General features: G+C 36.3%; 4 protein-coding genes across 6 annotated transcripts; 2 read left to right on the forward strand and 2 right to left on the reverse strand.

Moving 5' to 3' along the window:
* Window positions 1-75: 75 nt before the first annotated feature.
* LOC126786110 (phosphoinositide phosphatase SAC3) lies at window positions 76-8867 on the reverse strand. The gene is made up of 16 exons (XM_050511867.1): window positions 8319-8867; window positions 7905-8109; window positions 7652-7817; window positions 6915-7137; window positions 6573-6649; window positions 4752-4939; window positions 4580-4677; window positions 4226-4359; window positions 4005-4124; window positions 2905-3265; window positions 2626-2747; window positions 2304-2417; window positions 1949-2134; window positions 1253-1429; window positions 1008-1119; window positions 76-698 (listed from the first exon to the last, which is right to left on the reverse strand). The coding sequence occupies exons 1-16, from the start codon at window positions 8460-8462 to the stop codon at window positions 588-590; spliced, it is 2538 nt and encodes an 845-aa protein (XP_050367824.1). The 5' UTR covers window positions 8463-8867; the 3' UTR covers window positions 76-587.
* A 5380-nt stretch (window positions 8868-14247) lies between these two features.
* LOC126796330 (GDSL esterase/lipase 1-like) lies at window positions 14248-16377 on the reverse strand. The gene is made up of 5 exons (XM_050523132.1): window positions 16096-16377; window positions 15883-16001; window positions 15556-15786; window positions 15201-15465; window positions 14248-14923 (listed from the first exon to the last, which is right to left on the reverse strand). The coding sequence occupies exons 1-5, from the start codon at window positions 16355-16357 to the stop codon at window positions 14625-14627; spliced, it is 1176 nt and encodes a 391-aa protein (XP_050379089.1). The 5' UTR covers window positions 16358-16377; the 3' UTR covers window positions 14248-14624.
* Window positions 16378-17069: 692 nt separating this feature from the next.
* Window positions 17070-20979, forward strand: LOC126785344 (suppressor of mec-8 and unc-52 protein homolog 2). 2 transcript variants are annotated; one of them, XM_050511017.1, is made up of 11 exons: window positions 17070-17238; window positions 17470-17613; window positions 17711-17760; window positions 17917-18031; window positions 18175-18223; window positions 18337-18426; window positions 18676-18744; window positions 18827-18950; window positions 19340-19695; window positions 19817-20197; window positions 20494-20979. In XM_050511017.1, exons 1-11 carry the CDS (start codon window positions 17192-17194, stop codon window positions 20767-20769), a joined length of 1701 nt encoding a protein of 566 aa, XP_050366974.1. In that variant the 5' UTR covers window positions 17070-17191; the 3' UTR covers window positions 20770-20979. The 2 variants fall into 2 exon arrangements, with proteins under 2 accessions (XP_050366974.1, XP_050366967.1); XM_050511010.1 differs by having other exon boundaries at window positions 17071-17238; window positions 19334-19695; window positions 20494-20977.
* Window positions 20980-23288: 2309 nt separating this feature from the next.
* On the forward strand, window positions 23289-25987 carry LOC126789524 (uncharacterized). 2 transcript variants are annotated; one of them, XM_050515719.1, is made up of 5 exons: window positions 23289-23419; window positions 23631-24561; window positions 24736-24936; window positions 25110-25305; window positions 25624-25987. In XM_050515719.1, the coding sequence occupies exons 2-5, from the start codon at window positions 23680-23682 to the stop codon at window positions 25806-25808; spliced, it is 1464 nt and encodes a 487-aa protein (XP_050371676.1). In that variant the 5' UTR covers window positions 23289-23419; window positions 23631-23679; the 3' UTR covers window positions 25809-25987. The 2 variants fall into 2 exon arrangements, with proteins under 2 accessions (XP_050371676.1, XP_050371668.1); XM_050515711.1 differs by having other exon boundaries at window positions 23301-23426.
* The last annotated feature ends 1101 nt before the right edge of the window (window positions 25988-27088 follow it).

The following is a 27088-nucleotide window of genomic DNA, read 5'->3' on the forward strand; positions in this document are numbered from 1 at the left end:
TTCGTCGAGATTTTAGATGTCTGCATCTACGAGTTGGTGATATGGAAAGAGTAATTGCCAACGGCAATTCTTGAATGAATGAATTACTGTATATTTATTGCTCTGGGTACTCCTAAATACTCTCCCTAACCAATAATAACTCCACCTATTACACTGAAGGCCAGTAATTTGATCAACAGTAGATTTTTGGATACATGTACCCGCATCGTTAGTTTTATGAATGTTCACAAGCATGAAGGTATATAAAGAATCAATGACCTGGAATTCTAAAGTGGAGTGTCAAACAACAGAGCAAAATATTTACAAGAATTAGATCTTGAGTCCAAGAACCAACGGAGGAAGAGCTCCTAAAGAATCTCAACTGTTGACTATTTACTCTCTACTTAGGTATTGGTTCCCGACTGAAATTTCTTACGACCGAGTCAATGCTGTATCGAACACCACACTGCCTTCTAGTGCTTTTGCTTTCTTTTTGTTCCAGGCATGGCTAACTCACCATAATTTCTCATCCATGGATCAGCATTTAAGCCTCACGTGCCATCTACAGAGAGCCGATAATGCATTACAGGGGAAAAATGATCCAAACTTCAGTGGCAGATTGTTTCTCCATAATTGACCCAGTTCGCAAAGCTATCTGGGAAGTCTTCAGGAACTTTGGAACTCTCTCCATTACTAAAGGATAATTCTGTTCCTTTCCCCTGCAGATTATAAGACAGCAACAGCTAGAATTTTTAACTGATATGGGAGTCCATTTTGTTGGGAAAGACAGGTGCAAGTAACATAATTTCAATCTGACGTCATATATTGCGGGACAAAAGAATGACTATCCAGCTCAAAACAAAAGAAATGGATAATTAATTTTCCTTCCTGGAACAATTTGAGTACTGTAAAATGAATGAGTTTCAGACCAAAACAGAGAAAACAATAATCAAAAGAGAGAAGGAAATACGAACGAAGCTATCCAAGTGGGGCAATTATTCTAGCATTCCAAAGGGAAGTTCACTGACCTTCAAGATGGACCCATATTCACTTGTGGAGGGTGTAGAATCTCCTGTTATTCCGTTGCCAACATTCTCGGATGACAGCCCCTCAAGTGGTGAGTTGGTGAGTAATGACGATCTACAACCATTACATGTCCACTTTCAGGCAACAGTGTAATAAATATGGATATCCAATCAAAATAAAGAAACTCTCTTCTGTAATCAATGAAAAAGATCCGTTTTAATTTTTATTTGGTAAGCACAGTAAATACCTCTCAAACGGCTCCTCCTCGCATGAATTCCCAGAGGAAGATAGCCAGTCTAGATCCACAAAGTTCGAGAAATTATATCCATCTCCGTGTTCAGAATAGTAAATCTGATCACTTTCAAGACACCGATGTCTTTGCAACTCTCCAAAAAGTAGCCTGCGAGGCATCAAGGGCGTGTACCTGTATAGAAACACCAAAATACAATAAGCTGGATGACTACAATGCAAAGGAGTCCAGGAAAACCTAGGGTAGCATTTTTTTTTCCTTTAAGTAATCTTTTTTACGTACTGTCCTCAATTTCCTTGAATATCCTTCTAAGTAAAATAAGTTTTTTTTTATTTTTTATTTCTAATGTTTGCCTCAGCAATGATACAAAACTCGACTTATTCATAATGTGATAAGGGAGAATACACGATGTCGAGCCTGCTTTGGTGGGTAGTCCCAAGAAATAAAATCAAGATAAAAAAATTGCATGCCCTACATTTTTCATCGAACCCCAAAAATTAGTGAGTGCAATAAGTTTCTCACAATATTGCCCTCTTTAGACTTCCTAGTATGCTCTGAAAACTCTCCTCTTGACTTTCCATATTCAAGATCAAAGAACAGTATAGACTTCAAATGTTGTTTTGCTCCATCATTAGAAGATGTAATACAAGAAAACGATAATAATGAACAGAAGAACAAACGTTGCTTGCTAACCTTGAATAAGCAATATCACTCTCACAAGTTGATATTTCAGGTGAAGATTCTGAAAGCATCTTGCTTTGTTGACTTTGATTAGGCAAAACTGGATAGTTAGTCTCCTGCTTAACACTTGGTGCTGACAAAGGCGAGCTATTTGGACATAGAATGTTTCCATCAGAATATGATCTCTTGATTATAGACCTAGATGCAGAGAAGCAATCAGTCAGTAAAAGATTCGACAATCAATATGAAAAAGGGAAGCGTCAGCATTTAGCAAGTGAAAATATTGAATAACACATAGAGAAGATATTAGAGTGAATATTGCCACAAATTATCAAATATCAAGGCATTTGATTGGCCTGCTACATACCATCCATCTTCATCAAGGTCTTTAGACCCATGCCTCCCATCATGGCAATGCTGGTCTGAATTCAGTTCCCATAGTGCAGGTTTATCTTGCTGCGGTTGAAAGTACCCAAGAAATCTGCACCAATATTACACGATTCAGGACTTTCAGCATTGTCATGCATAATTGTAAGTGAATGCATCCATGGAAAAAAGGTTGCAGGATCGTCAAAAGCGCAACTGCTTGTCTTTTTCCATACATATATATTATTGTACATATGATTTACACATTCTTTTTGTTCAGGAAACTTGAAAAAGAATAATATGACTAAGACTCAAGAACTCACACATTAATTGCATCTTGCTTCTGTGCATCCATGTACGCATTGCTGTAATACCGTTGAAGAGTTCTGAAGAATTCCTGAGACTGAGTTGCTGCTCTCCACTGACCTCTTCTTTCTGAAAATATCTGTAAAGCATAGGATTTTATTCAGTTTCAAAGACCCATAAAGGGTATATGACTATCATTTTATAACCGGTAATGAGTACGCATACTGAATATTAGTCAATCCTGAAATCCCAGAGGTTATTCACTCCAAATTTTCACACCAAAACACATTCCTCACCTTATTGTGAGCAGCTGAACCACCATACTGGTGTGCAAGTGTATCCCCCATTCTTTCATAAAATCCCATCAATTCATCAGCCAAGGGATCGTCAAGGTCTATCTTGGGATTCTCTACAAGTCCCAAAGCATGAAGCTGGTGTCCTAGAGCAGCCAACCCATATGCATACTGTGCAACATTAGTGCGATCAAGGCAGTCTATGCAATTGGTCCTGAGCACCCCCTTCTGGAATGTAGATGGTTTGGAAGAATGATCTCCATTTCCAACGTTGTCATCTTCAGTTGGTTTCCCCGCTATGCTATCAACATCCTCCTCTCCATTAGCATAATGTCTTTGGGGAGACATACCATTTTCAAAATTTCTGTTCCATATATACATTGTCAAAGAACAGTAAAAGTAAAACCAGAATTATTTCTTAAAATTTACAAAAACAAGCATGTAATAAGGTTTTATGTGAATATGTGATCATTTCCGTATGTCTTGCAGATTTGATATACTGCAAAGCACATCCTCTTTCCCAATAGGAGTGCCAACAGGTAAACAAATAAATGCAAAGAAACCTTTTGAAGACGTAAGAAGTTTTCAAACAAAGTACAGCAGAACTAAATGCTCTAGAGAACTAATTAAAAAGAGGATAAGGAATTCACAGATTAACAACTAATAAAAAAAAAAATATATATATATATATATATATACATATACGAAAATGTGAGGGACACACCCAAGAATAAGCTGAACAAGACCTCAACAATTGGACATACACTTAACATAATTGACCTATAAGAGTACATTACAGATCTATGGCCCCAGATGAAAGGAATAGTATTGATTGTTGGAGCTCAGACAATGTTCTCAGTAAAATAGAACATAAATTCTACCACCTGGTGGTATTGATACAAGTACTAAGCACGCAAAGTATGAAAACCTAGAACATTAAATGAGATGACAACATACTCAGGATTTTCAAGTGAAACTTCACAGTGCAAGACAGAACAAACTTACGAATACAGTAAATGTACATCTATATATATGGCAGTAAGGTCATCCAAGCACTAAAGGTACGTACAACATGAAAACTAGTGAAAGAGATGACAGCTTACTCGGATGAAGGCCAATCAATCAAGCCCATTTCTGGTGTAACTTGACAATAGAAGAACCCAGTCAAACTCAAGGCATATGTAGCCACCTTGCCCAGGAGTAGTAAAACATTTATAGCTTTGCTGGAGGGAAGAAGGAAACAATGTCACACTTTGTTTAAGGAAAACAATATCAGACTACCTTATTATCAGAACCAAATTTAAAAATTAGGCATAAGATATACCTTTGTGAATGTTTGTGCAAATCCCAGTGGAGGAATCTGAGACGATTCTCCTCAGACAGATCTTTATTTATGAAATCAATTGCATTAGCAAACTCTGTGCGTAGAATGGACTCTCGAGGCCTCTTTTCCTGCGTCTGTTGATAAAAATTACAAAAAATAATCAAAATGTATAGCTCAATAACTGAAAGAACTAACAGCAGAACTACATTACCGAATGCCTCATTTTGTTACAGATGTATGGTAATATAATCATAGTTTAGTGCATATTTCAGTTGGCATTGTGCAGAAGAACAGAAACAAAAGGGAAAAGAAAAGCAAATAATATTAGTGCATGACTGTCACTCCATAAATTACCTTGATGAGATTTAAAATTATGATAGGGTTCCCATATCTCTTGACAAGATTTTCAAAATGAAGCCTAGTGGCTTCATAGTTTTCATCCTTCTTTGACACTGGAAGGAGACAGAAGTTAGTTACACAAATTCAAAACACAATCTTAAGGGCTACATCTTACAACATGACATACATATTATATCTGGTTTAATGTTTAAACGCGATGTTTCTTGTGACCAATATAGAGGGATTGAGCCACGGTTCTGTACAACAGAGCTTATTTGCATAGGAAAGCCCTCAGGAACATCCTCGAACACTATTTGTTCAGTCTCAACATCATTAGCTACTCTTCCCTTCTCATTAACACCACGTTTTAGATACCTATACGAGTAACAGAAACAAGTGAGATGTATACACATGAACATATAGTATGTGCATAACAATGTAAGAATGCTAAGTAGCATTCATTATCCTCCCATATTCAAAGAAATTAAAAAAAAAAGTAAATAAATAAATGAACCATGTTTACAGCTTTAAAATATAAATAAACACTATATACAGAATAAATATTAACACCTAAATCCAAGGGGAACCAAGAGAAGAGACACATTATGCAGAAAAAGAAAAAAAGCCAATGCACTGTTTCTCAGAAGAGCACCTTCAGCACAAGAATAATATGGTGGATACACCATCTAACAAGATCATCTAAGCTTACCTATTTAACCTATTTAATTAGGAAGACAGTCCAGTTTCTTAACCTATTCATCAAACCAAAAAAAATGAAAAACTAATTAGGATTAAATACTTGTGACACCCTATACTTTAGGTGTAAAAACAGTTTTCTCCTTCTACTTTTAAATTTAATATGTATATCCTTTAACTCTTATTTTTTAACAGTTTTGTCCATTCCGTTAGTTGACCGTTAAAAAATTTTTGTTAAGCCGTTAAAATGTCTAGAATACCCCCAATTCAAATAAGATTTATTTTCTTTATTTTCTTATGCCTTTTTTATTTTCTCTTTTGGTCTTTCTTTTTGTTTTTCTTGTTTTTAAATTTAATTCATCATATCTGCCATCAAATATATATAATTGTAATCAACACAAATCATCAAATTAATTGTAAACATCTTATAATCAATTGGATAATGCCTAAAATGACATGTGAGTGTCAGTACTCAAATCCAGTTAGAAACTTCTTTTATATTATGATGTTCTACAAACATATTTTGATTATTTTCTACAATGCTAAGACAAAAAAGACTTCTACTATCATAACCATACTTTGATGCAAAAATAGTTTCAAATTATTTATTTCCAACTTGATGTTAAGCAATTGTCATTAATTCTCCTCTTATTGCACAAGCAAATTAACAAAATTTCCAACAATGAGCTTGGGTGCTCTGACCAAAGGAAGAAAAAATGTTAAAAAGTAAACCTTTTGTCGTACAACAAGGATTAGATTATAATTTGAAATAGAGTGCAATTACTAGTAATAAAGTTTTCAAGCAATGCACTCACTATCATTCGCTCTAAGTTTGAGTTTTGAAGCACACCTACGTGAGGAGAGTCATTCCATTTTACTTGTTTTACATCTACTCCAAGTTCTCAAATAACTTGATAGGGAGCAAGATCGTCATTTTCTTGTTTATAATTAATTTGATAATTTGTGTTAATTACAATTATATATATTTGATAGCACATATGATGAATTAAATTTAAAAACAAGAAAAACCAAAAGAGAAAAAAAAGGCATAAGAAAAGAAAGAAAAATCTGATTTGAATTGGGAGTATTCTAGGCATTTTAACGGTTTAACGGAATTTTTTGACAGTCAACTAACGGAATTGAAAAAACTGTTAAAAAAAGGACAAAACTGTTAAAAAGTAAGAGTTAAAGGATATACAGATTAAATTTGAAAGTAGAAGGACAAAACTGTTTTTACACCTAAAGTATAAGGTGTCACAAGTATTTAATCCAACTAATTAAATCAGGGAATCTAAATTTGATGCGCCCTCACCTGGTTCCTGCATAGTGACGTGAACGTCTTGCAATGAGAGTCAGTTTGAAATCACGTCCAACGGTAGAGAGAGTGGCCTGCATTATGTTTCAATAAGCCATCAGTCCGAAATCCAAATTGAAAAAAAAAAAAAAACAAGAACACAACAATCATCCACTAAATGCTAGCAATTTTAACAGATGAAATAGATGGTAAAAAAAAGACCTAAATAATAATAAATCTTCAAAATACCCAATAATAATAAATCTACGCATGACTGACATGAGATAATAATGATTGTTCCAACACATTCTAAGTGAAGTACTCCAGAGCAGGAACCTGTGAAGGAAAGAACACCCTTACCTGTCTAAAGAAACCATAAACCAATGCAACTGTCCAAGCACTATTTTGTAGATGATTCCTTACGCCCCGAGTTAAGAACTCATTCCACACAAACATGGTTTCATACACGACATGTCCCATCTTATGATCACACATGTTCTTCTGAAGACTACGCATTACATTGTATGAGTAGCTGAAAAAGAAGTCCTTGGTGAGGTCCATTGTGCACAAGAGCTTCTTGTATCTGAGGCCATCAATGGAAAAGAGAATGTATTAGCAGAAAAAATCTGACAAAGAGTTATGGCAGAAGCATCTGTAATATTGCCATGACCTAAAGGATGAGCTGAGCAATGAATAATAAACCCGAGAAAATCTGGGCTATAAAATGTCTCATACTATGAGAAAATAGAAGTGATAACCAAATTCTTAGAACTCAGTTATCAAATATGCATAAATTCGTTTACATATGACATCAGCAAGTACAAATAATCCAGAACATATCACGAACTAGTTTGAAAATAGCATATTTGAGCACTACACAACTTGCAAGAAGAACTAATATTAAGATAGGGCCAATCTAGAAGCCCTCACACCATACAATGCGATGCTGCTTAAATCTCATATGGTCTAAGATAAGATGGATCAATTTTATATATACTAGAGAGTTACTAATTCAGGCCAAGATCAACGAATTGCAGATAATATTACTTCCGTTATAATGTATAGTGATCAATACAGTTTACAGAACGAACAAATACCTGTTTTCATCTCCAGAATCAGATATACTGCACCGAACAGAAGAATTTGGAAGTGGGATCATTTCACTTTTGGATATGGCATAAACCACGTGGCCACGAATGACACCAATTTTTCTTCTTTTGGTTATAAGAAGCATGTAATACGGCCCCAGAAATTTGATAAACCCTACAACCACCAAGCCACAGTAATCAGAGAAACAGTTTGTAGAGTGCACAACAAAAACGTAATCAATCTCAGAGTTCTCCCCCATACCAATAATGCCGTAACAAGTAGTGACAAACTTCAATCCGCCAGTGACCTTGTTCCCTTCATGTACCCGCCTCAACAGGTCGGAGCATTCACGCTCGGTATAAGTAGTAGAATCTTCAAGAACATTAAGCTCACACGGATCCAACCTATCAATTTTCAGTACCCTCCAGTATGTTCTACTCTTGTCTCTCCCAATCATGTAAAAGTTCTGAAATCCACCAAACAAATAACTCGTTATCCATAACATCCATTGCTCCAATATCATAGATTTCAACAACATAATTAAACCTAAAAAAATCGCAAAACTAAATAAAGCATCACAAACAATGCTACCGTTTCGTAATAAAATTACACAAATACATACACAATCGATCAGGAAAATGACTGAAACATTGAGCTGAATAGAGGAATAATTACCGATCGAGTCTCGTAAAGCCTGAACTTCTGCATATCTACGTGCTGAGGAGGAGTAGTAGCAGTAACAGCTTCTTCTTCCTCACCTCCACCGGCGTGTGATGACGGCGGCGGCGGCGGTTCCGGCTCATTTTCGGACGACGCCATTTCTTCTTATAATTTCCAAAATCAAGATCCCCGAGCTCAAAGCTCAGGGCCGAATCAGAATATCATGCACAGCGCACCGAATCCAAACCCTAAAAATCGCAACCGGAAACCCTCGCCGGAAGTTTCATTCACCAAATGAGCCCCAGACTTGGGAGTTCGGCTGCTTCAAATACAACATTCCACAATCAAATTCCCAATCTACAACACAAACGCAGCACAAATCTCCTCCTCCGCAGCAGCTGAGCTGTTTGACCGTGCCAGAATTCCACCGGAGAAAAGATTGAAATCGACTGGATCAACACGGCGCCGTTTCAAATCAGAAAACTCTCTGATCTCTTGCGATTGATTTAAGCGAATAATAATCGAATAAAGGAGAGAGAAGGGAATAATGGGAATATAAATTGCGGGGATCGAATCAAAATGTAAATTGGAAAATTGAGGACGTAAAATTAGGGGAGGATAGATAGATAGATAGGTTTGAAAATGGAAGCTTTATATGGAAGGGAAAAGCTAATCAGCTATATTAAAACTTGAAAAGGAAATATGGAGGCGCAAAAATGTATATATACCATAGAGAATTAAAAAAAAAAAAAATTTAGGGGAAAATAAATAAAAGAGTTTGGGAGGTTCGAGAAGGAAAATTGGGTTGGAAACCAGGGAAAGGAACCGAGACCTAATTATTGGATCGTTCTTTTAATTTTTTTGTACGACACATATTTATTTATTTTTGGTGTCATGTGTGTACGACACATGAGGGCCAAACGAAAGCCACATAAAAACTTGGGTGTAGTCCACACTATTATTTTTGTTTTGTTTTGTTTTTTGGTATTGAATTATTATGATTTTGGATGACCTTGATGGGTGTTTCTGATATTATGAATGATTAGGAGAGTAATTGGTAATTATTTTGTGGTTTTTAAGTGGTGACTGTATTTATCATTGTGGAGTATATTTTGTGATTATACCGTAATGTTATGTTTTTGGTAAGTATAATCTTGAATCTTGATTAAGAGAGAAGACACGATCCTAATTTATCTTAATTTGGAAACCAAGATAAGTATTAATTTGTGGAATAAAGAGAGTAGTTTAAGTGCATATAATTATATAATTACTTGCCGTAAGCATTTTTATTTTTATTTTTTCAGATTATGGGTTTCACAAATTGTTTTTTGAGAAGTGAAATAATGTTAATTATATGATGTACTAATATAGTGAAATACGATCCGATCTATGTAATTTTGTCTCATTGAATAATGTGAAAACGACTTGTTTCTTACCAATGACATTATTATTCAAACGTATTACCAAATTCGCTTCAAACTTCACAACTGCACTTGTGCAAGGCATGTTATCTTTTTTAGTTTTTCACAAATGGCGTTCAAGCTATATATTGTCTTTATATGATTCAATTGTTGAAAATGATGTTATAGTTTTAAATCGGCATATTTCGTTGAATCAGTCTTTTTCTCTTCCCGAGCCTCTTTCTTTGGTTTTCTCCACGTTTGGTGAATCCGGTTTATTACTGGTCATTTGACATTGTGGATCATACCAATGATTACTTCATCCTAAAATCTCCGTTCAAATTACTTAATGGTAATATCTTATATTTAAGTTAGAGACAATTACTCACGAAAGAATGTATATCAAAAGTAATGACCATCAATCTACCTAACTACATAATATATATGAAACACACACAATGTTAAATAATTCAAACACAAACAATTATGAATGTTAGCAAGGCGAAGAAATCTCACAAAGCTCGAATTATACATCATTACGAAAATATATTTGAGTAAATACTGTTACATCTTGAATTTATAATATTTTTTAAAAAAACTTAGTATATTCTTAACAAGACAAAGGAGAGCTTTTTTTTAAAGAATATACTAAGTTTTTTTTTATAAAAATATTATACAAAGGAGAGCCTTTTCTTTTCCCCTTCTTCTTTTTCGATGATCAATTTCCTTCTTTGGTTGGAGCACTTAGAAGAAGTCAATTGGGTTTGACTTCCATTGTTGTACCAAACTACTGTAGATTGTGAAATATAAAATCGTATTAACAACTTAATTAGTCTGTTATTATCATGGCCCGTGTGTTGATTTATATATCAAGCCCCATGGCCATTGGTGGTGATGTGCAGTGCAGCCATGAGTATCCAAACCAAACAACCCAGATTTTGGTCCTCTCTGTTGCTACCCACAACTTGCCTGTCATTTTGAACACCCGTCACTCTATCAATAATTGATCACCATTCACATTGCTCATCATTTTCTGGGTTCACATACCGCCAACTTAGTCTTGCTTCTTTCATCACAAAATAACAAAGAGGGTACATCTCACATTGTCACATTAAACCCAGAAGACTATTGCACAAACGTGGATCACACACACACAAAAACCCTAGCACCCTTCAGGTTGGTTCAATCATATCTTTCGCACATTATTAGCATATGTATATGTGCCTTGAATTTTCGTATGCTATTAGCTCAAGCATATTCTATGAGCTATTGTGAACCATATGCTTTTCTTGTATGATTAGACTTGTATATAATATGCAAAACAGGTCCATCATTTTGGTAATACCAGATTATCACATCCTTGATCCTTATTAAGCACGTGGCAAACTATTGATTTCCTGGGTTTGTCACATCAGAACACGGTGTGATGAGTTGTGCGACCAAATGTGTGACGAAATAGTACCAAACACGCAAATAATATAGTTTCAAGGTATGTTTCTAGTTAATGATCGGGAATCCGGATTAAGTTATTTTCTTTGTTTTAAGAATCGGAAGAAGTTATAGAAAGTGTGCGTTCGATGTGTGAAAACAATTTTGTTTTTTACTGAAATGTGGGCAAATGTTTAAACACGTACAATATAGACCGACGATGAATTACAACTCTTTTGATTGTAGTATTTGTCGTATACATTTGATATATGTAGCAGGAACTTGGAAAGTGTTTGTCTAACCTATTCATACTTCAAAGTTGGGATATAGTTGTTGGTTTGAAATTTGAGTTCATCCATATATCAAAAGAGCAATAAAATAGATTTTACTTTCATAGTAACATGCAACTAGAAAATGTAGAAAGCGCAAAAATTAAGTATAGGCTCTCCCAGCTCTTCCGTCTCTTCCCGTGATATTTAGGAATTCAATGACAACAATAGGGATTTATGTACTGAAATTGGTTTGGAAGATGTGAAGTACATTCGATTCTTTCGAATAAGTATTACGTACATTCAGCTCCTTCGAAGAGACTACGTACATTCAATTCCAAGCACATTTGGATCGGAGTGTAGTGCCTAAACAAGATTGAGGAAATTAACCCAAAAAAGAAGAAGAAAAGATTGAGGAGGCATGCACACTACCGGTGGATCTGGCCGGTAATGGACTGTGCTATCTCATGGTGAAATCTCCAGCATCAAATCTGAACCGTAGTAGGAAAGGTTGTTGTCGTTGCATGTTGATCTCGCCATCAGAACAGTAATTAATAATGACATATTAAAAGAGGCCCTGACAGAAAACTGAAGCCATCGGTTTCAGATTGAGAGTGGTTATACACTCACCAATATCGTATTTGTCATCTTATCTCGTGAACTCATCGTTTAGTTCAAGAATTCCCAATTAAAGTTTTTTTTTAAGAAAGGAAAATATATATTTTACTAAAAAAATATTACAACACAAGAATCAAGGGAAACCTCAAAACCTGGAGTTGGTCACATATTAGAATAAAATCAATAATTAAAAATACGATTCATATATTACAAGAAACGTACCCTAGGTCAACTTGTTCTATCAGTTATGTTACTTATGTAAGTGGTTCATTTGTTGCTTATATACGATATGTTATTATGCGTTAATTAAGCATATACTAGCCTTATAACACACTCCACGTGTGTTATATTTAGTTATTTTTCTTCTAACATAAATTATAAGAAAAACAAAAACAAAAATAAAACTAATACAATAATGGGTAGTTATGTTTCTCTTTGTATTTGTTCTTTTAACTTTTATATTTTCTAAATTATAATCATATCCTTCAAACCATAGTTAAATTGATTTTGGAGTTTAATAATCCCTAGGCAATTTGAGTACGTAATTTAAAATTTTAATCAGTCAAATATAATTATTATTTTATTAATAGATAGAAGATAAGATAATATATGATATACCATATGATCCATGTGCATTATTATTAACATATTAGTTGTTCATATGTGAACGTTTTTGTAACATCACGTACAATTCAAGGCTGTCATGAGTTGCGTGACTTAGCTAGTTTTAATTAATGCCAAACGTACTATAGTAATGACACTTTCATTTGCCCCAACCCCCTAAGTGGACTTTTTGCTGCTACATGCATCAGTTACAGGCATGGCATGGCATCGTTTTATTTATCATATGAGTTTGATTTTCATAGTCGTCAGTAATAAACCAGATGCAAAGCAAAACTATTCATTTTATTCTCAGTTAAGGAGTGAAAAATATCGTCTACCAATTAACATTGAGAGAAGATCGAAGCATGCAGATCGAGTGCAAGCTTAATTTTCCAGTAGAACTTAAATCCGTATTGGATTAGGAGTACAATGCGAATATGCGATTGCTATACTACGTACTCTGGGGATTCTCGACGCAGTCGCGCAAACCCGAAAGATCGTAAAGCGTGTAATGCTCCAAGGTAGAATTCCATGGCCTCTTTGAAGGTAGCATAATGTAACTGGCTAGGAAAATTGCAGAGGCAGCTATAAGTGATGGGGCGTAACAACTAACAAAGCATAGTGTAATCTCGAAGAGATAGTTCAGTGTCCCCTCGAGCAGCTCGAACAAATTGGTTCATGAAAGATTTAGTTGTTACGACTGTCAATTCGTACTTCAAGTAACTGAACATAGAAGATTCCATTTCCAAGACATCCTCGTTCGCTACAACAAAATGGGACAAATATCACATTTATTTATTATTGGAAGTGTAACTAATAAAAGTGTGGCTGATGATGTTACATTGTTAGTAGAGCTTAAATGTGGTCAATAAAAGGAAAATTATATTTAATCTCTAGTGACATCATCAACCACACTTTTATTGACTACACTTTCAATAGTAAATAAATGTGACATTTGCCCCATTTTATCGTAGAGCTTGGAGGAGGTCTTATCAGTAAGGTCATAGAATTTTTCAACCAAGGGTGCGTACCAAAAAATAAGCAGCTTAAATCTTATGATATCCTATGTTGAAATGAGAAGAAGTCTGAGAAAGTAAGATTTTTACTTCCTGAGATATTAATCATAAAGGAATTAAAGCAAATTAATTACCATATCTCAAAGCTTATAGAAGTTCCTAAAGTAAGCTTTAAATTTTCCCGCATTTGTATCAAATGCTGTTCTGCACCTGCAATATATATTCAACCCAATCTAAACAAGAATTTCATTCACATACACTCATACAGTATATGAAATTGAAGCACAGTTCAAACCAATGTAGCTCAATTGCCCTGAAAATTTGCAGCCTGAAGCTGGATTCTCTAGCAAAACTAGTTCAAACTGATAAGTTTTGCGTCGAATACAAAAGAGTGAGAGCATATCACTAAACAAATAAAAGTGTTCCGATTCCTATGCAGTAATTGGGACATGCTAAAGTGAGACTGCTCTGTTTTCTCTGCACAATTCATATTTCATCATTTCTGCACAATTTTTCAAGAAAGTGATCAAGTGCTCGGAACTTACTAGCTAAGTTGCGAGGATAACGAAAAAGTCTAAGACCACGTACAGTTGTGAGATCGAACACTTAATGTGTAAATTACAGATTGATCGGGGTAGTTTTTGTACAATGAAAAATGGATTTAACCTATACACATAATTTTGGTGTCATGGTCTTACAGTGTTCCCCAATCAAATATTAAACTCACTATCTATGAGATATGGGAAAGTACAACCAGTTCTTAAAAGTGAACAATGTTATTAACAACAGAGCAATCTTTGCGATCAAATACAAGAAAACAAACAATACACATGAATGACTCGGATAATGCCTTCACTCTAATATATGATCACATCACAAATACATATATAACCTTATATGATAAAACAGTTAAAGCATTGAAAATTTGAAATTGTATCTGACTAGCTCTAGCCAGTTATATAGAAACTTGATGCATGACCTGAGATCTTAGAAGGACATGAACTGATCCGCTTCTGGTTTATCAAGTATGCCGCCTATGGTGAGCTTCTCCTTCTCAAAGAAGAGACTTTCTAGGTTATATGGCCCGACAGAAGAAGGTGGTCCATTCCACAGACCCTTTGCAAGTTGCTCATGGATCCTCTCTGTTACATGGATAGAGTCAAACCATATATAATTATCAGCATTGTTACATAACTGGTAATCTTTATCCTCCTTTGTGCCTCCGCAGGTGAACGAGCCTCCATATGGTCCGCTTCCGCAGCAAGCATTGATTCCATCCTTGAAACCTTTACACATTCAAAGATTCAATTGATCGATGATTTTCACTTGTCTGAAATTGTTGTTTCAGCTAAATTTTCTTAGAGGCATATAATTGATGAACTCATAAATTTCATATAACTTTCATCCAACACAAGTTGGGACTTGTAGCTCTAGTGATTAAGACTAAGATCGATTACATGTTAAATGATTCCCCAAAATGGAGTTTGAGAAGAAAAAGATGTGATAGTATAACATTCTTCTTTCAGTGCATAAAGTTTGAGAAAAAAAAAAAAGGTTATGTACCATATTTGTTAGGATGATCTATTCTTTCCTGAAGCCAATCATAGAAATTGGAGCTGCAGTACTTGAACTCTTTGAGCACATATCCAATGTTTGCGAGCACATTATTAAATGCATCGTTATGAGCTAGTGCAAGAGCAGAAGCTCCTTCAAAACAGCCCCTTCCGCCTCTCGTGGCTCTGAGGTTCACAGCCCTAAAGAAAGGCAAGCAACCAAGCGGAGCCAACCTCAAGAAACCAAATTTCCTACCGCCTTTCTCATACAACACCTGCATAAAAAGACATTGATTAAGCCAAATTTGGAGGAGACCATGTTTATATTAATGTGAACCAGTGATGAATAAATACTTGAGGCTTACTTGGATTGCCTGCGTCAAATTTCCGATCACCATTCCCACATACTGTTCAGGATTATATTGTTCCTGCATTTTTTGATTACCTAAGTAACCGGCCATATAGTCATTGCTTCCAATACTAAAGAAATACACTGCTTCTGATATCACTTCCTTTGCTTTCTCTTCTCCCAGCTTTTTTGTCAATCGTTTTTGCACCTCTTCAAAGTATCTCAATTGTGTCGGAAGATCAATCGCCTATAAACAAGGTTATCAAAACAATTACATAAGCAGGGAACTAACTTCCATTGATGAAAGCGGCCGGAAGAATTACAGCAAGCAGACTCCACTTACCAATCCTTGATTGGTTTCCGGAAGAACACCAGCTCCACCCGACGCAAAGTTCACACCATTGGTATAATCAATAGTTGGTCCCAAGAATGGAGGGATTATTGGCAGCTTTGCATACTCCGCTACATAAGTTCATGAACTAATACACATCAAAATCACATAGCTGACCACAAGCTACACAGTTTTAATGCAATTACCATATCACTAGTCACTCACCTATATAGTCTACAATGACACGACCATCGGAGAAACGTCCGGTGGGGTGGTCGAAGAAGTCGTTCTGGCCGTAAGGCTTGTAATGTGCCTGGTTTTCCGGGATGGTTGTGATGTAGTTGTTGTTGCCGGGGTCCACAGTCGAGTCCCCGAAAACGAACAAGGCAACTCTACCACTAGTAGTAGTAATAGTAGTGCTAGTATCCAATTCCGGGTCTGTAACAAATGCTCCATGGCAGCTACTCATCATCACAACTGTGATCATGGTTAAGTAACTGAAGAGAAAAATCAGCTGGATAGCCATTTTCAGATGGACAATGATCAACTGATCTAGTGTAATGTATGGTCTGGTTTTATCTAGATTATATACAAACAGAGCAAAGATAGTGCCAAGTTTTTAATACCATTACCTTGTAATTATCAGCTAAGGAGGTTCCTAATTGTCCTTTAGCGTATAACCATAACTAGAGAAATCACTATTTCCAGGTTCTGGCCGGTTATATTGAATGGTTCAATCAAAATGTAGAGGGTAGTTAATTAAGCAAGTTATATATTTTATCTTTGATCATAAATCTCCCTTTTCCCATTGACTATTATGATGCATTGTATTGAACTAGGTGACAATAATGCTAAGATGATTGGACCAAATACGAAGCTTGAAAATGCATTACAATGCATAAACATGTAAATTTTCAGGCAGATGATTAAGTAATGCATTTGATCATATGCTTGGTTGAAATTATACTTTACTATCTATCAAAACAATCTCAATCACTTTCTACAAAAAAAAAATCTCAATAAAAAAAGAACAGACCAAAATATTGAAAGCTAAGATACAATGTAAAATTTATCAGAAAAGTAATAAGAAAATAAAACAAGAATATGTAAAAACAACGAAAAAAATACAAAATAGACTACCCAAAACGGTGCGTTTCAAGGGTGACATAAAGTCATAAACTGAACGAGCACAACTTCATCCTCTTCCACATCGATTCAGAAAGTTTGCTACTTGAGCAATCAGCAAACCCTAACCCCATTACCAAATTCCCAAAACCTCAAAATCTCCCCCAAATTCCAATTCGAATCTCCAATTGCTCCAATGAAGTCCTCAAAGAAACACTACAAGGACAAAGTCGTTCGCCGCAAGTAAGCTAAACCTCCTAATAACTGTTGTCCTCCTCAAATTTACACACACTTAGTTAATTTCAATGATTATTGTAGCCATTAGAAATCGCACTAGCTCGTTCTCAAGTTCAAGTTTTTATCTCGAAATTCGTTATGGGTTTTTGCGCAATGATGCTAATATGGTAGATTTTGGGGTTAATTATTAAGGTTGGTGAATGAAGATTGTGTATGTGATGCTGTGTTTATGTGCAGAGAGGAGAAGCCAGAGCAACCGGAGGTGCCGAAATACCGAGACAGAGCTAAGGAGAGAAGGAAAGATGAAAAGAACCCTGAGAATGATCCAAATGAGTTGGGGACTTTTCATGCCGTTGCGCCGCCGGGGAATGTGGATCTTGGGTGAGTGAGCTGGCTTTCGTGTTCGATTTTGTCGATGGATGTTCTGTTTTTGTTGGCATTGTTCATATTTGATATGGTGTTTTATATTTGTTTGCAGGGCAGCTGATGTGCATAAGTTGTCGATCGAGAAGAGCAAGTATCTTGGAGGTGTGTTATTTGGAGAGTGTGGTGATAGTGGTTTCGACGAAGTTCATTGCAAAGAACAAATTGCACGTGTCGCTTTTCATTTATGAAGAGTTATTTGGTGTAAATGCTAAAGCGGGTTATTCTATACTTATGATGAACTGAGTTATTGTACTTCAGGTGATGTGGAACACACGCATTTGGTCAAAGGATTGGATTATGCATTACTTAACAAAGTAAGAAGTGAGATGGATAAAAAGCCAGATGCTGGAGATGAGGCTGATGCAAAATCCAGGTGATTGGTCATGGATTACTATTTGTAAATGTGAAAGTCTTGAGTCAAGATTTTGTTGTGTTTGCACATCCTGTAATATAATTTTTGCAAGTTTAATGTTGGAACATTAAGTTTCATTTGCTATTTTGTCCTTATGATGACAGAACATCCAAGGAAGACCATAAGGTGTCATTTCGAACGACAACTGCAAAGGTGTGTAACTTTTTGTAAAATGTGAAGGCATCTTTTTTCTTCACATCATAAGCTGCATGCCTTTTGCGGCTAATATAAACTGTTCACATTGATGTCTTCTTTTTGTGTTTCAGTCGGTATATCAATGGATAGTCAAGCCCCATACCGTTACTAAAACCAATGAGATGTTCCTTCCTGGTAGATTGTCATTCATTTTTAACATGGTAAGGGTCAAATTTATACTCCTTTAACCCTGTATAAATTAGAGCAGGGCAGTCTGGTATGTTGGGATCATTTTGTTAAATGCTACCTATCATAGCACCATCTATGCATAATTAAGTTTGAGTAGAAGTACTTTTGAGGCTCTTGCTTGAGACAGTTGAGAGTACTTAGGTTTTATTGTGGGATACTTGATGGATATAATATTTCCTTTTCTTGACATTTACACCATATTCTCATACTTTGCATTTCAGGAGGGTGGATACACTCACGACATTCCTACGACTCTGCATAGAAGTAAAGCCGACTGTCCACAGCCTGAGGTAAAATATTCTTAACCTCCTGAAGTGCTTCCTATCGATGCTGCACTTATTTATCTGGTTTTGACTTCTATTCGATCTGCAGGAAATGGCAACTGTAAGTTTTGATGGTGCTGTACTTGAAAAAGTATCTGCAAGTATGTCATATCTTCGTGTTGGATCTTCTGGGAAGAGTGCCAAGAAGAAAAAGAAGGGTAAAGATGCAAAAGGTTAGATCCGCTGCTTTCGGTATTAAGTATTTGGAAGTTTCAGTTGATGCAATATTAATTTTTGATAAAATTGCTGTGAACGACTGGCTTTAGTCATATTTTGGTAAAAGCTCTGTGAGACACAGAGCATCCGAAACTTGAGTGTAGTTAACAACAGACTGTCCATTATTGTTCAACTCCGATTTCTAATTAGACTAAAGTTATATCCATATGTTTTGTTTGTATATTTCGTATCATATGCTTAATATTGTCTAGAAAAGGTGCCTTTCCAGAATATGCTGTGATGGGTTCTGAACTCATGATACAGATTCCTTAATCTTCATCCCGTCTGCCCTCTGTGGTGTATATTGTTTAATTATCTAATCTTTTTATTTTTCATTTAGTTACAGGAAAGATTTCAGTTGGTAACGGATTTGTGGAAGCAGATAAGCTCTCGAAGCCTGATATTGGGGTTGTGAAGAATGAAACTAAAAGAGAGATTTTGCCCCCACCTCCGCCTCTTCCCAGGAACACTAATATAGATTCAAAAGAAAAACAAGGCCCCACTGTTGCACGAGCAGATGAGGATGACATTTTTGTAGGTGATGGTGTTGACTATGCTATTCCTGGTGAAGATTTGACCCAAAGCCCTCTTTCTGAGGACATGGAAGAGTCTCCAAGGAACAGAGAAAAAGTTTCTTATTTTGATGAACCTGCCTATGGTCCTGTCCAACCCTATGGGCTGCCGAATGAATGGCAAGAAACAGTATGTGGATCCTAGTCTTTCTCTGTTTCAACTATTGTGTTGTACCTGATTTTTCCAGACTAAAACTTGACTTGCATTTGCTAAATGATGAGCAATTCTTTGTCGATTTGATTGGATGTAGAATGGATCTGATGCGAACGCACAACAACCAATGGTTGGTCCCTACCCAGGAGAGTGGCAGGAATACCCATATGCCGAGCAAATGGCCTATCCTGAACAGTACCTCCAGCCAAATATGGAGGGTTACGATGTTCAAGAAGGTCTAGCTATACAAGATCCGCGGTTTATGACTCAAGAAGAGAAGGATAGGGGCTTAGGATCTGTGTTTAAGCGGGATGACCAAAGACTTCAACAATTGAGGGAGAAAGATTCTCGAGAAAAGGATCCAAACTTTATCTCAGAGAGTTATTCTGAATGTTATCCGGGCTATCAAGAATATAATCGCGAGGTTGTTGACAGTGATGATGAGGATGACTTGTCAAAAATGGATATGGGTGGACGAGTAAGTATCCCCTAAACTTTATCATGCTTAAATATCGCGCATAGCAGCTATGTTTTTTTTTTGAAGGCAAGCAGCTATGCTTTCTTATTTTGTAGATTTATTGTCTGGCATTCACAATGGACTGAAGTCTCTGGCAGCAATAACATGACTTAGAGGCACAATGATATAGTTCTGTTAACATGTGCTTGTTATAGAATCCTCATTCTTGTTCAATAATTATCTCTGGCCTATAGATTCATTATAGTATTTGTTAAATCAATGCTGATGTAGTCTTGTTTTAACAAATATCTCAACAGGCAAAGGGCCGTCTTCACCGGTGGGACTTTGAGACGGAAGAAGAATGGGCAACATACAATGAACAGAAGGAAGCTATGCCGAAGGCGGCATTCCAGTTTGGTGTGAAGATGCAAGATGGTCGAAAGACACGAAAGCAAAACAAGGACCAGAAGATCAGTAATGATCTGAACAGGATCAACAAGATACTTGCTAGAAAGAAGTCAGAGAAGGATGGAGATGATGGTGGTGGCCAGTACGATGAAGATGTACAGCCTGGCAAGAAACTTCGAGTTTAGAGCTAGAAGTTGGGTTGACAAATTGTAACATGAATTTGACAAATTGTGCACAACACAGTTACTTTCCTAGAAAACAGAAAGAATTGCGTCTATAATTTATACAACATTTCAAGCTAAATTTGAAGGTTTTGTCCATGAAACATCCAGCCTGCCATCAATTAGTTTTTTAGTTAAATTGATGACATGACATGTATTTGACTACAATCGTAAATGAATGGAATAAAGTCGTTTCCTAACTTGATGAGCAACCACCTTAACATAAAGGTGACAAATATTTTGGACCCATTGAGGATATTGTTGAAAGAAAATTAGTATTGTTGTGGTGAAGTTGGATGCGGCAAAGTATCAAGTTCTTGACGAACTTGTATAGTTATAAACTACTTTTTGTGAGAACTTGTTGATATCTTGTTATGAACTACTTTATGTGTTGATAACTTAATATTTTGTGACACCTAGCTGACTCTATTAATCCTAGTTTCGTACTCATGCAATGCACATTAAATTACTGGAAGACTAAAAGAGATTGGGGCATTACCTGAACAGAATAGGAGTGCAACAAAAAATGAGGCTAAAATCAAACTAATAGAAAAGTTAATCTGTAAACTAATTTGAGGTTTTGATATTTCATAGAATTCCAATTTCATAAATGAATTAAGTGACAGTTTAGAGTGTGTACCCTGTAAACCTCAACAGGGCCCTAATCTTCAAACATCATATCATCTCCAACAAACAAAACCCCAAAACTACTACTTATTACTTAATTCACCAATCAAATTGTAACAAAAGAAATCAAACAAAGACCCAGACCTTCAAAATCCCCAATTCTATGATCTTGATAAAACCTAACTCCACAATAAAATTTACAAAAAATAATTACTCACCAAACCTATAGAATATGCGATCTTCAGTTTCTTCATAACAAAAAAAGTGATTGAATGATCATCATCATCATCATTCATTTTGATAGTGTGATGTTAGTTGCACTTGCCTTCTTGTAGGGAAATCCTTAGAACTCTTGCCGCTGTAGAAGTATCTTGATATGTGAGCCTTGCACTAAATCTATCAACACTAAATCTGGTAGTGTTGATAGACCGCTTGCTTACTGGTAGATTATTCAACCACTTCCTTCTCATATATGAACAATTATCTTGTTTAAAAAATGTTGCAGTAGTTGATAAAAACTTTATGACAATGATGAAATGCGGATTTGTGGATGCACATGCAAATTTGTAAGCTTCTTGCTCTTTCTTCTATGAATTTATGCTTTGAGATGCATGAATAGGTACATTGATCACATTTGAAGTTTAAGAAGCAGTTTGAACATATTTCACCCCGTTTAGGCGTTTATGCATATGTCTAAACGAGGTTTTGAAATTGAAATATACGAAATTGGTTGGCAGTTATTATTGTGTTTACTCATTTTGGAGAAATTTTTGTTCATAAAAAAAATCTTCCGAATTGGTTTCATCTTGCTGCGGCCTGGGGGTTATGTTATGATATGGTGGTTTATTGAGAGCATCCATGGTTGAATTGAACTTCGATGTCTGATTTTGAGAATAGATATGCGAGTACCTAGCATGTACACTTTGCATATATTACATGTGTTAAGTACCATTAGTTCTTACAAGCAAAAATCATGGCAGATCAACATAAAAGGTGACAACTAATGGTACTTAACACATGTATTTGAATTTCGTTAAGTTATGTGTTTCTATATTCTTATGAGATTGTGGAAATGAGATGTTCCATATAAATTTCTATATTTATTCTGTTAGTTTAACAAGTGCTAGGGTAAAAATAGAAAATGAGATTGATCTATGTTTTATCAGATTGTGGTCGACTGGTTGGCGGTAGTTCTTTAGTTTAGATAAGAGACACAAATTAAGGAGTATGGAGGGAAAATTGGCGCCAAAATTGAAATTGTTAGGTGTCTTTCTCAAGGTAAAGGGCCGAAAAAATATTGTTTCTCTCAGATGGGGTTAATTTTGTCTTTTAACCCTCTTTGTGGGCCTCACGTACTTGCCACGTCACCAAGATGACGGAGAAGTTGAAAAAAAAACTGACGGAAGTACTTCAATGATAGCAATACTAGAGTCTGGGTATCACATTGGTACGATTAAGAGTTGAAGTATCACATTGGTAGGTACACCATAATTGAGGGACTGTTGGTGAAAAATACTCATTTTAAATAGTTACACTTGTGAATTGTGATATCAGTTTCCTTACACATGCTAGTGAGAATCGACATCATGATATTGACAATGTTAGTACTATAACTTACGAACATGCCACAACTTACAATGTGAAATCAGTCCTTGCGATCATAGTTTGGACTTTGGAGAGATGGTGTACGCCAACTTTGAACTTGCCATGGATCACGATACGAAACTTGTATGAACAAAAAAAAGAGAGAGAATACGTGGAAAAAATCCACGCCTCAATAAACGACATGCCGTCGAGAATTTCGGACGTGATTATGATCAAAGGGTCGAGAAGGCCTTTTCGTATTATATCAAACTCTCCTGTCTTCTTCTTCTTCTTCTTCTTCGATTGCTTCCATTTTCTGTTTACGATCACTAACCCTAGAACGAGAGAATCTCAGGCCCAACCTAATTCGTTCTCGATTTTCATCAATTAACATCTGCAATTGGTTAGTGGTATGCTTACTATCGTCTATTTCTCTCTATCGCCTAATTATCTGTTCCATTTTACGATGAATTGCTTTAGGAAAGTTAGGAACCGAATTCCAATTTAGCTATTCATACTTGCATATTCGTCTATGTTTGAATTGAAATTAGAAGTTACTATTGCTTTTTTGTGCTTTGTTAGGGTTTTGATTTTGTTTAGAGTTTTCTGATTAGGAACATTTATACAAATTTATGAGATTTGTGTGGTGAATTGCGAAATTGCATGGCGAGTTTCGAGGGTAGGGTTTCCTATCCGTCCTTTCCTAAGATAGAGAAAAGCAACACCCAATTCCACTTTGCTGATGATGACTTCATCGATGCCGAATGGCCTGTGCACGAAGGCGGCGGCGGTGCGGCCTACCCGTCAGTTTCGAAAGCTGAGAAGCAGGATTATTCGTATCCATTTCCCCCGGAATTCGAAAGCTTTGGTGATGGAGCCGGGTATGATTCCGGCCAGGAGCAATGTGATTCGGTTGTGGATGATGGGCTGCCGGAGGTGAACTTGAGGAATGTGTTGGCTGGGATGATTGCGATTGTGACTGGCCAGAACAAAGCTGCTCCCAGTGGATCACTGGAACAGCAGCAGCAGCCTAGTTCGGGTGTTTCATTTCTTGGCGCGGAGAAGAATGGTGATACCTACTTGCATTCGTCAGTATACACGCCCAGTGCCCCTCCCCTTTTTGAGCCAGCTGCGTTTAATTATAGTGCGTACAAGGAGGTTTTGGAGGCTGAACCACCTGAATGGCTTCCTGATAGTTCGAGTACTGTTTGCATGCAGTGCACTTCTCCTTTCACTGCCTTAACTCGTGGGAGGCATCATTGCCGGTTCTGTGGCGGGATTTTCTGCAGAGCGTGTAGTAAAGGAAGGTGTTTGTTGCCTGTCAAGTTTAGGGAGAGGAATCCACAGAGGGTCTGTGATGCCTGCTATGACAGGTTGGATCCTTTGCAGGGTATTCTTATTCATAGCATTAGCAATGCTGCACAAGCCGCAAAGCAAGATGTCATGGATTGGACATGTACAAGAGGATGGTTAAATCTCCCTATCGGTTTCTCCATGGAACAAGAGATATACAAATCAACAAACACATTGAGAAGTTACTCCCAGGTGAAATTTTACTTTCCATCCACTCTTACTTGTCTTCCCATTTTAATCACATATGTAAAAAGCTGGAAACTGAAGATGTTACTGGTTGCTATCAATTCACTTAATTTAAATCATATAGTTCCAATTGTTATTTGCTTGATGATGCTATATGTAATGTATGAGGGGAATGGGCAGGTTTCAAGGCTGAATCCGGAGAGGTCCATACCCTTGGCTGTTCTCAAAGGAGCCAAAGGCCTGGCAATCCTAACCGTTGCTAAAGCTGGTGTACTACTTTCTTACAAACTTGGTACTGGTTTGGTGGTTTCTCGAAGGTCAGATGGATCATGGTCTGCTCCATCAGCTATATGTTCTGTTGGCTTAGGATGGGGTGCGCAGGTAAATTTGCTATCTTTAATTCGTAATGTTCCATATCTTTTGTTTGGCTTTGATATGATTTTGTAAGTTGTGAAGTTGAAATAGGTTGGGATATTCTTCATTTTAACCTAAATATCCAACTTATTTCTTTGACGATTTTTATCTCTTTGTTTACTTTCTCTTTGTTTTTCCAGATTGGGGGTGAGCTCATGGACTTCATCATTGTCCTTCATGATTTAAAAGCTGTGAAAACGTTTTGCAGTCGCATGCATTTCTCTCTGGGTGCCGGGTGCAGTGCTGCAGCAGGGCCGATTGGTAGAGTGCTGGAAGCAGATATGCGTGCTGGAGACAGGGGTTCTGGAATGTGCTATACGTACAGTTGTAGCAAAGGTATGATAATGATAAGCAATTCAGACAGAAAAGCCCTTCTGCTATAATGTTGAGGACCATGAAATCATAAATTGCACATGTATGTCTTCATTTGTGTTGGATGGTAGACTGTAAATAAAAATGCTCTACAAGTCACAAGTTGCAAAACCTGTACTGTAGTATTGACAATGTACATGTATGAAAACATGCTACTTAGCCAGTTAGCGTTTCATCCCCTAACTGCGTCAAATCCCCCTTCAGGACCGTAGTCATGTTTATTGCATTTTTAATACGTATCATTTGTTGAATGTTGTTCACTGATGTTGCAATGTTTGACAGGCGCATTTATAGGAGTGTCATTAGAAGGAAACATTGTTGCCACAAGGATGGATACAAATCTTCAATTTTATGGTGACCCTTACCTGACAACTAATGATATACTCCTTGGGACAGTGGAAAGACCAAAGGCTGCAGAACCCCTGTACGGGGCTCTTCAATCCCTTTATTCCAGTCTACAGTCCTAGACAATTCAATTGCCATCTGATCGACTACTTGGTTAAGCTCTGTTTAAAATTGTAAATTGTCTTCAGAATTCTGATCTTTCCTTCGTTGCCTTTCTTGGCAATTGTATATAAGATGTGTATAGGTATTGGTTTATACGCTTTACAAATTCATTGTGAATTTACTTGAAACTGCTCTTGTATATAAGCAACAAATTCATGTATTCTTGGTCCTGAGTTCTGCAGTGGCTTTTATGCTTGGTGCATTGGTGGTACGCTTAGCCTTCCTGGTATAAGTAATCTTTCATGAAGGATGGCAGTTTATCCTTGCTCATAATAAGCAATCCTCATGTTTGGAGATTGGAGAAGTGATCATGATAATGATCAACTGTATATTTTATCTCCAAACATGAGGATTGCTTAAAACATTAAAACATATCTAAGATAATATATATCTGAGTAATGCTACAGACCCCAAAAAAATATACCAAATATAAATCCCAAATGACGTGGCACCTGTCAATAATCTTTGTTGACCTGATTATTTCCAATGTGTAAATAAGAATTAATTTGTTCGTGGAAATCAAATCTTATTAAATTAAAACCCTAGTATGAGCCAAATAGAGGAGGAAGAGGAATTAACCTTAATCTAAGTACTGATAATACGCACCAGACTAATGCAATCCCAAGCATGAGGGAGCGGTTTTGATGCAACTTCTCATCTTCTTTCTTGTATTATGAAGTGTGCTTAGTTTTCTGGAGATCATATGTTCACATGAATACTATTGTAAGCAAAGAAGGAAAGTGAGAAGAAGTTTTGTCCTATAAAGTTGCACATCACAGGGTTGATGCCTGGTTGTGAACGATTGACTCTTACGTTTGTCTAATTCATCTTCTTCCAAATACAATGGAGAAATTAAAAGTTTCAATTGCATCTATTATTAAATATGAGAAACAATTTCCTTTATTTTGTTTTTTTTCAATAAATAAATAGTTGTAAAATAATATACCATGAGGAAATTATATACTGATGACATAGCATGTACCACGTCATTTGGGATGTTATTTTGGTTAAAAAAATTGGGTACTATTATGGAGTAATCTGAACTGTTGCTCGTATCGAAAACCAAGGGGTAATTTTGTAGTTCAAAGCTGTCGACAACCGAAAGCTGATTTTCCAGTCCTTATCAAAACGGAGTAAGAAATCCTGATTGACCAAGCATTTTCCATACGCATATCTTCTGCTGATTCTCCGTATCCTACTCTATATATTACTCGAATTGTTTTTTCTGTTCCATAAGTTA

The sequence above is a fragment of the Argentina anserina genome, chromosome 1 (genome assembly GCF_933775445.1).
Source record: "Argentina anserina chromosome 1, drPotAnse1.1, whole genome shotgun sequence".
Classification (NCBI taxonomy): domain Eukaryota; kingdom Viridiplantae; phylum Streptophyta; class Magnoliopsida; order Rosales; family Rosaceae; genus Argentina; species Argentina anserina.